Below are 12,251 nucleotides of genomic sequence, written 5' to 3'. Positions count from 1 at the left end.
TTAGCAAACTCAAAACAAAAACAGCAGACTTCCTTCAGATGTTGTCATGTTTTATATAAAAAAAAAACATAATATAAATTAAATACATGTTGAAGACAATAAACAACAAAATTCAAAACAAAATTGAACTACTACAGCTGATGTGATGAGGCACTGTTGAGGTCCCTCCTCAAATAAATCTTGTCCCTTCTTAATTAGTGCTAAACACTAAGAAGTGGGCAGCACAGACAAATGGATTACTACGGTGTACAACAGAATCGTTTTGTACTCTACCATATACAAAGACCTGAGAAAGGGATAACTATGCACACACCACAGCATTTCATCTGACACTGGAGCCATGTTTGAGGGAAGATAAGACTACACTCTGAGGAACTCTGAATATGATGTCTCTGATGTGAAAGAAGTGAATTCTATAATAATCGATACATCTCTGTGTATATGCCTAGCTTTACATTAGAAGCAGTGGTGCTTTTAAAAGCAGTTGTGCAGAACAGCTTCTTACAGCAAAAGTCAACCTTACATATTGCCTTTTGAACTTAACTGTGTTCTCAGTGTCTTGTGAAGCATAGCTGTGCAATTCTCTACGAGTCCAAGTAACTTCCTCTCACAAAACTCAATCTCGCCAGTCTCACACAGTCAGTTGGCATTGGCCAAAAACCCAAACCGTTTTCTTCTTCACTAACATGACACGTTAAGAAGAAACATGCATCATCTCCCACTAGGAGGATTCATATATTTTACAGATCAGCATGTGAGAATGACAATATCAAATGTACAGCTCTGCCACACATTTTAAGCACACTTAATAGAAAGTGACGGCATGAGGATAAGTCTAAACACACACATGTGCAGAGAATAATGTTTGGCAGGCTTGTCTTTAGTAAGAGCGGATGGCAGGGGGAATGGACGAGCAGTCCTCCTCATTCAGCGAGGCATCAATCACAGGTCGGTACTCCAGGGTCACCTGAGGAACCAAGAGGAGATGAGTCCATCAACCAGTGTTCACGTCACTTTATTAACTTGATTAAAGGGATATTCCACCATTTGGGGAAATACACTAGTTTTCCACCTCCCCTTGAGTTAAACAATTGAGTTTTACCTTTCCCCAGTTCATCCAGCCGTTCTCTGAGTCTGACAGTAACACTTTTAGCTCCAGCTCATTGAATCAGATTAGACCGTTAGCTTATAGGAGAGATGCTAACGGTCTAATCTGATTCAATGAGCTGGAGCTAAAAGTGCTACTCTCAGAGAACGGCTGGTTGAACTGGGAAAAGGTAAAACTCAATTGTTTAACTCAAGGGGAGGTGGAAAACGAGTGTTTTTCCCCAAATGGTGGAATATCCCTTTAAGCCAACAACTCACATTTCCTATAGATTCAGTGTTACATCAAGCTTGTTTGCTCACTTAGCTAATCATGGGGCAATTTCACATGAGAAAGTTCTCACACTTCTCATAATGACATGACTGAAAGAAATGTTGCTACCTTGCCAGTTTCTTTGTCCACATAAGAGAGAGTGTGTTTTCTCCAGTGCTGGTCATAAGGAGTCTTCTCCTGTCCGTGGAGGGGCTTGGAGTAGTCATACTCATCAACACGGTCCTGAAGAACACAAAGCATCCTCTTCTAAAACCACAGTTCACTTCCCAAAGTGAAGACTATTGCACACTAAATGTGGTTTTCTAAACAAAGGTCAGGAGGAGCCTATACAGTTGATTGACAGCAATTAACTCAGCTCTCCTACGCCTCAGGAGATTTAAACATGCGTTGTATACGTCCATAGGTCATGCACCCCGGCATTGCAAATCATCCCACCTCCTCCCCTTATTCCCCCATTTCACTAGTAGCTTATACCTCTACTAGTCGCTCGCTACCAATCTCGCTACATGCATTCCAGGACTAAGGCCAGCTACCAAGCCAAACACACTTTGGCAAGCATAATGATGGGCGAACTAGTGAATACACTGTTTTCACAATGAAGCAGGCAAAGGTAACTAAAAATAGAAGTCCAAGATAGTGCTTTCTTACACTTGAAAACCTCAGAACATGTTTCATACGAATAACACACTACAACCATCCTAGCGTTTGTGAGGACATTCGGACGTTTATTTTCGGACATAACAGTTCTAAGAACACAGTTCTAATAACTCCTTACTGGAGAGGCTACCCTATGGGGACCTGGGGCTGGTCTTACCTGGTAGTCCTCCCTGGCGTGGGCTCCCCGGCTCTCCTTGCGGGCCTCAGCGGACTGAATAGTCTGCACCGCGTTCAACATCAGGTTCTGCAGCTCCAGCGACTCCACCAGGTCAGTGTTCCACACAATGCCTGACAGGTGAATGGAACCCAGTGAGTTGACAGGAACAGTAACATGTATATGTTCTCATTTTATTATTCAACACATTTTGTACACTGTTGTTTATACATATTTTTCATACTTCTTTGAAAGTCTAAACATATCTGAACATATATCTAAACAGAATGACTACTGTATATTCCTTAGCCAAACCTCTGTCAAAAGTCTTCAGGTCCTTCATTGTCTGATAAATGTCGTCCATCTTGCCACATCCCTCTTTGAGAACGTCTCCTGTGCGGAACACTGCGGCGTGGGTCTGCATAGTCTGTTACCGGGAAGAAATGGAGTTTATAACATCTCGAAAAACAACACTTTCACAGCAACGTGGGCTTTCATGCATTCAGTCCCTCTGTGCCAACCTTTTGCATGTTCAGTCTAATCTCAGATGTCCGGGTGTTTCCATCAGCATGTCTGATTTTATCCAGATTAGCCACAGATTCTTCTCCAGAACTGGCCTTCAGGGGTGGGAGTTTCTCTCCTGCAGGGATGGCAGTCAAGTAAAATGTTTGCTCATGTCTGAAAATCATGCTCGATGGCGTTTTAAGCCCCCACCGTCGACTTCAAGGCAGCGCTGCAACCGTCGACTTCAAGGCACCTAACCCTAACCCTAACCCTTGCCTAACCCTAGTGCTTTCCATGCAGCGCTGCCTGGAAGACAGCTTAAAACACCGAAAACCATATCCACAGGTAATAAAATTAAATTGTTTTTGCCATTTTGCAATAAACGTTGCTGACATATTTAAGGTTTGTCTCACCTGGGGTGCAGGTCTCAGCTATGGTAAGGGCGCAGGCGCGTCCGAACACCACCAGATCCAGCAGGGAGTTGGCGCCCAGCCGGTTGGCACCATGGACGGAGGCGCAGGCCGCCTCTCCGCAGGCGTACAGCCCTGGCACCACTTTGTCCTCTCCGTCTGTGTGAGTGATCACCTGAGAGAGGAATACAATTACAGGTGAGCTCCAAAAAGAGGGCGAAGTATTTCACAGAGACCAGGAGAGGTGGTGTTAGAAATGTCTATTTTTTTGCAAATGTTTATCGTATCAGTATATCTTCTGTGACCTGACACACGGACCTAAAAACACATGAGTGAAATCACTGATGAGCTACCAAGGAGTATATTATATTAATATTTCTGGGAGGCCAAAGTGGTGTTGCAAAATGTTTATTTTTAAAAATGGTTATTTAAAGGTTCTCTGAGCAGTATTTGTAATTCAGTTTAAAAATGGGAGATTAAAGTTTTTAAAAAATGTTTTTTTCAGTTTAAAAAGAGGGGCATTCAGGATGTAATGGTGCGTTCAAATTCAACACATAGCTATGGTGGCCCTGAAGTGTGTTTTCGGTCTTTTTGTTGTGTTTTTTGATTTGCCATTGTGTTTTCTGTTATGCTGTTGTGTTTGGCATTTCAGGGCCACCGTACATAGCCCCTTTCAAAAAAAAAAGAAGGAAGAGAGGCTACCTGTCCTTTGTAGTTGGTGGGGATTCCACCCATGTTGTAGTGGACCGTGGGAAGGACAGGGATGGGCTCTTTGGTGACGTCCACGCCGGCAAAGATCATGGCAGTCTCGGAGATACCGGGCAGACGGGTGGCTAGCTGCTGAGGGGGCAGATGATGCAGCTGCAGGTAGACATGGTCCTTCTCTGGGCCAACGCCCCTGCACAACACACACACAGCACAGCATGTTTAAAGAGTTTGTTTAAAACAACACAACACATGTAGACTGAGTGAAATTTAGTGAATATAATTTAGCAGCTTAGTTGGAATAGAGAAGTTCCATCACTTTATCATAATGGAGGAGTGAGTGTGAACGCAATTACCATAATTACCTAAGTTTAGTTTTACCTGGGACATAAACAGAATTCATGTGTGAAGGCAATATCTAACAACTGAGTAGACCGAAATGAGGGTACACAAGCTTACAATCACTTTTTAAAATCTCCTTTAGACTGCAAATAAAGAAATGGCACATTATTAGTTCTAGTGAACAACAGGATTGTACCTTCCCTCGCGGATCTCGATGGTCATGGAGCGGGACACCACATCTCTGGAGGCCAGGTCCTTGGCATTGGGCGCGTATCTCTCCATGAAGCGCTCGCCTTCACTGTTGATGAGGATTCCTCCCTCTCCACGGCAACCCTCAGTGATAAGGCAACCGGCTCCATAAATACCTGCCAGGTAAAGGACATTCATGCTCCATGAATCAACGTTGCACAGGCCTGTTAATTCTTTTTCGTGCGAGGGGGGGTTATCACTGTGATTATGACTGCTCAGCGCTGAGTACAATTGCGGGTCACACTGGTCCTTACCTGTGGGGTGGAACTGGACAAACTCCATGTCCTGGCAAGGTAGACCAGCGCGTGTTACCATGGCGTTACCATCTCCAGTACTGGTGTGAGCTGAAGTGCAGCTGAAGTATGCTCGGCCATAACCACTGTGAAGGATACAAAAGCATTGATTAAGCTCCCTATTCAATAGAATTGTGTGTGAATACCACCCCTAGTGGTGCTGTTATTAAAGGAACAAGCCAACCTTTTAGAAATCTAACTTATTTGCTGTTTACCCCTTAGATAAGAGAATCCATCATACAAGGGCAGGAAAGATTGCTGCAGACCTCTCCCACCCCGGACAGTCTTTTTGAGACACTCCCCTCTGGCAGGAGGCTGCGGTCCATCATGACCAGGACCTCACGCTACAAAAACAGTTCTGTCCCCTCTGCAATTGGTCTCCTCAACTTTATCATGTTTTTATGTAAGTATAAGTATATATATATATATATACTCTTTTGATCCCATGAGGGAAATTTGGTCTCTGCATTTATCCAAATCCGTGAATTACTGAAACACACTCAGCGAGGTGAAGCACACACTAATCCCGGCGCAGTGAGCTGCCTGCAACAACAGCGGCGCTCGGGGAGCAGTGAGGGGTCAGCCGTGCCTACTGGTCGGGGTTCGAACCGGCAACCCTCCGGTAACAAGTCCGAAGCGCTAACCAGTAGGCCACGGCTGCCTCTGGCTTATATTATATTATATTATATTATATTATATTATGGACCCTTTCAAGAGAGTTCCATTATCAGCATCATAGTTGGCCCCACAAGACTTCCTTTTTAACATTCCATATGTTATCTTAATGCAGAGGAAGTAGATTGGGGCCCAAATAGAACGTTCAAGCATTGTTTTTGTTTTTATTGTTGAAAGGGTCTATATGTTATATTTGTATTTAAATATTTCTTTTTTTAAATATTTCTTGCACCATTTCACCAAGTCAAATTCCTTGTTTCTTTCTTTTTCATGTGGAAAAAGAAAAAAAAAAATGGCAATAAAGTTATTCTGATTCTGATCTTCTCTTCTACATCATCATCTTATCTTCTCTGTGCATGCAATAACCAAATCTGACACAATTAGCCTATAGCATAGCACCTTAGCATAATTCACTGGAAGTGGGTTGCACCAGTTAGTCTATACTAAAATGGAGGTACAGGCTGACTGGTGTGGCTAACTTCAAGTGAATTATGCTAAACTAGGTTAATGGTGTATTGCACGCATAGACAAAGTTGGCGTGTTTCTTTAACATGTCAGATACCAGGGAATTGTGACCATTCATTCCAAGGCTTTCTAATGTGCCTGGATAACTCTGCTGTAACAGATTAGATGACTGGAGCATACCCCGTGGCGATTACGGTGTTCTTGGACCTGAAGCGGTGGATGGAGCCGTCCTCCATGCACAGAGCGATCACCCCTCGGCACTCTCCATCCTCCATCAGCAGGTCCAGGGCAAAGTACTCCACAAAGTAGCTTGTATCGTACCGCAGAGACTGGAGGAGAAATGCAGTTTGGTGTACAGTAGAAAGCAAATATATGGTGTCCTGAAAACAGCGGTTATCTAAGAAAGCTTCCCTAATGGAATATTAACTTGAAACGCAGAGAAAACTAGACATAAGAAGAAAAGATCATGTGACGAGAGAGTGAACATATAATGTCCAAATGTATCAATTGCCAGATCAACTAAGTGAATAACAGACTTTGTGTGGGTTTGTGGTGGTGTTTTCTGTCGTGGCCTCTTACCCGTCCATAGAGTGTGTGTAGGAGCGAGTGTCCTGTTCTGTCTGCCACACAGCAGCACCTGTGGGCCTGCCCGCCCTTGCCATACTTATAGCTCTGTCCTCCGAAAGCCCTCTGGTAGATCTTCCCATCTTCCGTGCGACTGAACGGCATCCCAAAATTTTCCAGCTAAAGGGGAGACAACAATGTTGTCAAGGCAACCATCTCTTTTATCTTCTTCCTCATAAAGAGTGTGTTAATCATAGATATTTCAGGGAAATCCACGCATCTCACCTCCACAACAGCAGCAGGGGCTTGCTCAGTCATGTAATGGATAGCATCCTGGTCTCCGAGCCAATCGGATCCCTTCACTGTGTCATAGAAGTGCCATCTCCAGTCATCATTCTCCATGTTTCCAAGAGCTGCGTTGATCCCACCCTAGATGAATGAGAGATGTATGGCCATATTTATTGCCATATTTATTAATTCTGGTTCTGGGGTTTAACACTGAGGTTGCTCACGGCCTGTAGTAAACAAATGGACTGTAGGCTACCTGTGCAGCCACTGTGTGGGACCTGGTCGGGAAGAGTTTGGTAACACAGGCCGTGTTGAAGCCAGCTTCAGATAGGCCAAAAGCAGCACGGAGACCTGCACCTCCGGCCCCCACCACCACTGCATCAAAGTCATGATCCACCACTGGGTACTGGGTGGATATCTGTGCAACACAAAAGGATGATTAGATTTTCTTCGTTGGCCTAAAACATTCTGTGGACTGCAACTACACCACGAATTAAATACAACTTACATCGTCTGACACTTTGACGTCGTTTTTTCCATAGATGGAAAAATGGAAGTTCCTTGAAGTGCCATGCGCTGCTGCCGTGCACTGGTTAAAAAACAGGACAAATAACAACAGAAAATTATATTCGTTAGTTACAAAAATGGCAAAAGGAAACAAACATCTTCAAAAAAGGACACGTTTCACCTTGAGGTCTACTTTACAGGCGACAATAATGTGAATCAATGTAACCAATGTACAATCAATGTAACATAAGAAACTAATTGAAGGAAACTAAATGACTGATCACGTAAAAAAATCAAGAAACAGTATTGGTTTTTCAGTCATATATGAAAAGCAACCATATATTACTATATTCCACCATTTAACACACAAAATGACACTGGACAACAGCTTGCCCATGATGTTACACAAGGTGAAATTTCAGATGTTACGAAACGTCGAGGAAGGGGTTAATTTTCTGCCCGTCAAGAAACTGGCATTTCAAAAGGCTTAATCAGTCAGCCTGGAGACAACATAAAATGATCCTACAGTAGTCTCAACTTTTTTATATACTTACGGGTTTTGATGACAAAACTCGTTTTGAAAGTATTCTTGATGCTACACAGACCGATGCCATGATGATAGTTGTAGTCCTACGTCTCTAACACAGGCGGCGGTGGTGGGATGGATAGTTGTGGAAGGCGACACCGCCTACTGGAACAAACCACTTACGGAGTCAGCGAGAGTGGGTGGAAAGATTTTAAACCATTGTTTTCTTTGAATAACATACGGAAAATTATGCGTTTAACACAAATTATCATAAATGTTAAACGAAAAGAATGTATTTATTTAAGTGAGATTAATAAGCACAGCTCTGCAATTTTCTGATATTGTTTCACTTTACTACACGAAAGTCCCTGTTATGGGAGATAATGGTGTGTGTTCGTTGTCTAATACAATTGCGTAAAGACTTGTGTAAATGCTGTATCAGGAAGAACTAATGCATAACTGTCCGGGCTAGGGTATCTTGGCTTTCAAGGTGAGCGCAGCTGCTATGTAGAATCCCAGTTGTTCGAGCAATTACGTATAACAGATGTGATATTTCCTACTTCAGTAAAGGGAAAACAACCCCTTTGGTACACACGGTATCTTGTCCACAGTAGTAGATACAGCCAAGTAGCAGCAGCAGCAGCAGGCTAGTAATGTGAAGTGCTAGTCCATCTGCAGCAGATGTGTTTACATTTGCAGAACTGCCTGTGTTGTTCATCAAAATGTTATGAATGTTACATTTCTATTTCGAACTCGCATGTTACATTTGTCTGTTGACACAAGGAAGCATTGCTGTTCTAGCCAGGCCCTAACGTGATCTAATTATAGCCACTCTCATGCTCTGAAAATGTAACTGTAACTGAGTGACTTTGAAGTTAAACAAGTCTTTTTGGCCTTTTGAAGGTCATCAAGAATTAGGTCAAAGAATCACCTGTCATTAACTAGAGAGTGAGTTGTAAACTCATATGTACCACATGTACCACAAGGGCGCCTTCATGAACAACCTGAATGATCCTCCACGGTGGAACATAGCGCCTGAGCCGCAGGGAGGTGCCGCCGACGGGGGCAAATGGAACTACGCACTCCTTGTGCCAATGCTGGGCCTAGCTGCCTTTCGTAAGTGTGTTGTGCTGTGCATGCATAAATTGATCCTTTATGACCAGAGTATGTTGGGCCTCTCAATTTCTTGAATCTTTGCCTCTTTGGAGTGTATGTTTCTAATGAAAGCAGTAGATTTGAAGATATCCTCTATATCTCAAAACACCAGATTGTTCTTAAATGATTACATACAGTCTTATTATTATTTGTTATTTCATATATGTGCTACATACTTACATGCATGTATAAATAAAAAATATTTTAAAAAATCATGATATGTCACAACTCTTTCTGATGTGTAATAAGGCTGGATCTGGACAAGGGAGTCCCAGAAGCAAATATATGACGTGAAGACGCAACATGACCAGGCCGTGGCTTCTGTGACCCACGACCTGGAGCTGAAGTACCGTGATTCCCTGCGGGAGAGCCAGCGTTCGGCCGCTCAGCTGGAGCTGGCCCTGGAGAAAGAGCGAAACCGCGTGCAGGGCTACCGCCAGGCCCTGACCTCTCAGAGTCAGCAGCTCCTGCAGGAGCGGAAGCAGCTGGAGGCCCAGCGGGAGGAGCTGGAGCAGGAGAAGACGCGCCATCGGGAGTCCGGCGCGGCCGCCGAGCTGCTCCGCCAGGCGCTGGCCAGCGAGGAGGAGCGCTGCCGACGGGCGCAGGCGGCACTGGCCGACGTGGAGGAGCGTCTAGTGGAGAGGCAGGGGGCCTTCTGCAGCCTGCTGCTGCCGCGCGAGCAGCGCTTCGAGATGGAGAAGGACCTGCTGCTGCGCGCAGCCCGGCAGCCCGAGCTCCGCGAGCTGGACGGCCTGAAGGACGACCTCAGGGACATCTTCAAGAATGACCGGCACTGTGCGGACAAGCTCAAGCTCAACCGGAACGTGGACAAGCGCAAGAACGGCAGTCTCATGTGGCTCTACCTCAGGTACTGGCAGCTGCAGGTCACACTACAGAAACACCAGAGAGCGGAGGGTGCGCTGAGGGGAGGTCCTGACACCCCCCAACCCAAGTGACCTTTAACCTTTGCCATGAAAGGAAAGCCATAACCCTGTTTGTGAGTTCCGAGGAACCGCCATCCTACAGGTGAATAATCACTACCCTAATCCACCACACATGAGTTGGCTTCCATAGTCCTCCAGGGAAATGGAAGTGGACACACTCCCAGGTTAGTGAGGATGTTTTACTGCTGGATGGGGAGAGTAGCATTGCACTAAAATAGCATGGGCCAGAGGAATTATGAGCGATCCCATTGAGATTCTAGGCTGTCCCTGTAACACAATCACTCCTATGGTCTGCAACAGTACTTGGTAGTTGTTTTTTTATTTCCTCTGTACACTAAAGCTGGAGAAAGGATTGTTTACCTTTAAGGTTGTAGGATCCTTTGTGTTTTCTCTCCTCAGGAGTTGATTGCTGCCAATATGATGGTTTACTCAGCTAGGGTATGGTTGCAGTGTGTGTTATGTTGCACCCGTTCCTCTTTGAGGGTTCATTTATGACACTATGAACACAATGTTTTTCCTTTTTGTCGTTATCATCGTTGATGGAATAAACTCTGCAGTGTCCAAAAGAAATGGCACTGTTTGAATCAAAAGTGTAAGTCTATGAATTACTTCAATTCATGTTGAACCGTCTAAAAGATGCCATACCAAATTACATAATGAATCAATAACTTGAACTGTGAAAGCTTTCATAATTCAGAGGCTTAGTGATCCCACAGACCAAAAAACACCAAAAACTCAAGGGTCACTCACTCCAATATCATAAAAATATGAGGTATGTTAAATACTCAGCCCATGGATAATTAACAGCTTTATTTCATTCATAGTAAAAAACACATTTTTTATCATGAACGTTTAGTTCTTCTCCACAGTGCTTTCCGTATTTCTACACTCCTCCACACGATGGCAGTATAACGTTGAGTCTCTTGCACTCAGAATGTCACAAAAGTCCTTATGTCTCTGATCTCCCCGGCAATCTGCAGCAAACCTTTCTCACTTCACATACTCTTTCATAATACTTAGTTTATTCCACAAGGCTATTTCCGACCTGTCATGATTATTTAATATATTTTCAGACAATAGTCTAACGGTTAACAGTTCAAACTTAAATAGTCAAATAACATCACCTTCAGGGATAGACTATTAGCTATTAATTTTATATTTACTCTAAATGTTGATTTTGATAGCTTATATTAGGTGTGTCATATTTACCATGTACGCTCCTAAAGGTATCAGATGTTATGAAAAAAGTTAATTGCAATAGGCTAACTAACGTGCCACATATATTTCACCACAGACCAAAGTCACTGACCAGCTGGGCACAACAAACTCACAATCACAGGTTGTCATCAGGTGGTTTCGAACAATTAGGAAGTCACACACAAAGTCCAGTCTGGTTCTTGTAATGCCCCACTGGCCATTCTGCGTTCCACTGCAGCCATATGGTGGTCTCCTTGCCTTGGGCTTTGGCACACAGATTTGGCACAGGGCATTACGCGCGGGACGCTCTGAAGTCTAGGCGGCTCGGTTGAATGATTGGCGGCATGTCCTTGGCGATCTCATTATAATGTTTCTTCTCCGCGCAAACGTCTATCAGTGACGCTTTATCAAACTCCACCGTGGAGCGATCCTCTGCCGGGATGGGCGTCTGGTTCAAGTCATTCTGTTGTGCCATATTCTTGGGCACAAAAAGTGGTAGAGGCAGAATGTTTCTTGCATAAGGCAACTCATATCTACGCATTTTGCCTCCATATCTTCCCATGTGGAGCGTTTGGTCAATGTGTCTGCGCACAACGAAATGAACCAACTGCCTCTGCTCATACGTTTCCCTCCGCAGAGAATTGTTTTCAGATAGAGTCACACTGTGAGGGAAAGATAAATAAAACTTCAATGACCATGATAATTATTCTCAACATAAGGAAGACCTGCTTATGAAACAGCATACCAAAGTTCTGTACAATAAATGTGCCATTGCTACATCAAACCTCTCTGGAATTAAACTCAAAAACATTTTCTTTATTTTATTTAATTTCTTAATGCACTAAATCTTGACAAAGTGCTGTAGAGGTTTCCTATACAAGCATCAGTAAAAAGGCATTCAAATGTGCCTTTTCAACTACATACTTCTTCTCTGGTCTTGTTTCCATTACCACGTCCAACCAGGTAGCTTCATAGCCCTCCCTCCTCTGTTCATTCCTTTCCTTCACATCACTGTAAGAGTTCACCAGGTAGGTGGAGGGATTTCGGCTTAAGCAGTGCATCTTTGTCCTTTTGAGACAGACCTCGTATCCACTTGATCGGAATTGATGCCTTATTTTGGAGTGACCTTTGTCTCTGTGGACATGACAGTGCACCGCAAAGGGCTCCCTGCCCCTTAAATAATGCTGCGTCTATTTTTACCCCACTACGCCATGCCACATGCCTTCAGATTGGTTTAC

The 12,251-nt window shown here is 43.9% G+C and overlaps 3 protein-coding genes across 3 annotated transcripts; 1 reads left to right on the top strand and 2 right to left on the bottom strand.

The window, feature by feature from the left end:
- Nucleotides 1-30: 30 nt before the first annotated feature.
- On the bottom strand, nt 31-7,894 carry LOC121720182 (succinate dehydrogenase [ubiquinone] flavoprotein subunit, mitochondrial-like). The gene is made up of 15 exons (XM_042106125.1): nt 7,746-7,894; nt 7,193-7,273; nt 6,941-7,102; nt 6,682-6,825; nt 6,412-6,576; nt 6,013-6,161; nt 4,654-4,778; nt 4,347-4,515; nt 3,806-4,001; nt 3,107-3,278; nt 2,711-2,829; nt 2,505-2,616; nt 2,193-2,323; nt 1,487-1,600; nt 31-967 (listed from the first exon to the last, which is right to left on the bottom strand). Exons 1-15 carry the CDS (start codon nt 7,803-7,805, stop codon nt 881-883), a joined length of 1,986 nt encoding a protein of 661 aa, XP_041962059.1. The 5' UTR covers nt 7,806-7,894; the 3' UTR covers nt 31-880.
- A 90-nt stretch (nt 7,895-7,984) lies between these two features.
- On the top strand, nt 7,985-10,406 carry ccdc127a (coiled-coil domain containing 127a). The gene is made up of 3 exons (XM_042106235.1): nt 7,985-8,207; nt 8,704-8,833; nt 9,122-10,406. Exons 2-3 carry the CDS (start codon nt 8,713-8,715, stop codon nt 9,826-9,828), a joined length of 828 nt encoding a protein of 275 aa, XP_041962169.1. The 5' UTR covers nt 7,985-8,207; nt 8,704-8,712; the 3' UTR covers nt 9,829-10,406.
- A 205-nt stretch (nt 10,407-10,611) lies between these two features.
- Nucleotides 10,612-12,175, bottom strand: zmp:0000000930 (telethonin). The gene is made up of 2 exons (XM_042106270.1): nt 11,938-12,175; nt 10,612-11,675 (listed from the first exon to the last, which is right to left on the bottom strand). Exons 1-2 carry the CDS (start codon nt 12,072-12,074, stop codon nt 11,306-11,308), a joined length of 507 nt encoding a protein of 168 aa, XP_041962204.1. The 5' UTR covers nt 12,075-12,175; the 3' UTR covers nt 10,612-11,305.
- Between the last annotated feature and the right edge of the window lie 76 nt (nt 12,176-12,251).

Source organism: Alosa sapidissima, chromosome 10 (genome assembly GCF_018492685.1).
Source record: "Alosa sapidissima isolate fAloSap1 chromosome 10, fAloSap1.pri, whole genome shotgun sequence".
Classification (NCBI taxonomy): Eukaryota; Metazoa; Chordata; class Actinopteri; order Clupeiformes; family Clupeidae; genus Alosa; species Alosa sapidissima.
Note: the sequence above shows the minus strand (reverse complement) of the source record. Positions and strands in the feature narration are given on the sequence as shown.

What these genes read in the sequence shown, in the direction of transcription:
- LOC121720182 (XM_042106125.1), bottom strand. Translation starts at nt 7,805, where the DNA reads ATGGCATCGGTCTGTGTAGCATCAAGAATACTTTCAAAACGAGTTTTG. An exon ending in TGTCCAGTTCCACCCCACAG is followed by an intron (nt 4,516 to 4,653) that starts GTAAGGACCAGT and finishes TTTACCTGGCAG; the next exon opens with GTATTTATGGAGCCGGTTGC. An exon ending in TGGACAAAGAAACTGGCAAG is followed by an intron (nt 968 to 1,486) that starts GTAGCAACATTT and finishes TTGGTTCCTCAG; the next exon opens with GTGACCCTGGAGTACCGACC.
- ccdc127a (XM_042106235.1), top strand. Translation starts at nt 8,713, where the DNA reads ATGAACAACCTGAATGATCCTCCACGGTGGAACATAGCGCCTGAGCCG. An exon ending in GCTGGGCCTAGCTGCCTTTC is followed by an intron (nt 8,834 to 9,121) that starts GTAAGTGTGTTG and finishes ATGTGTAATAAG; the next exon opens with GCTGGATCTGGACAAGGGAG.
- zmp:0000000930 (XM_042106270.1), bottom strand. Translation starts at nt 12,074, where the DNA reads ATGCACTGCTTAAGCCGAAATCCCTCCACCTACCTGGTGAACTCTTAC. An exon ending in GAAACAAGACCAGAGAAGAA is followed by an intron (nt 11,676 to 11,937) that starts GTATGTAGTTGA and finishes TTTCCCTCACAG; the next exon opens with TGTGACTCTATCTGAAAACA.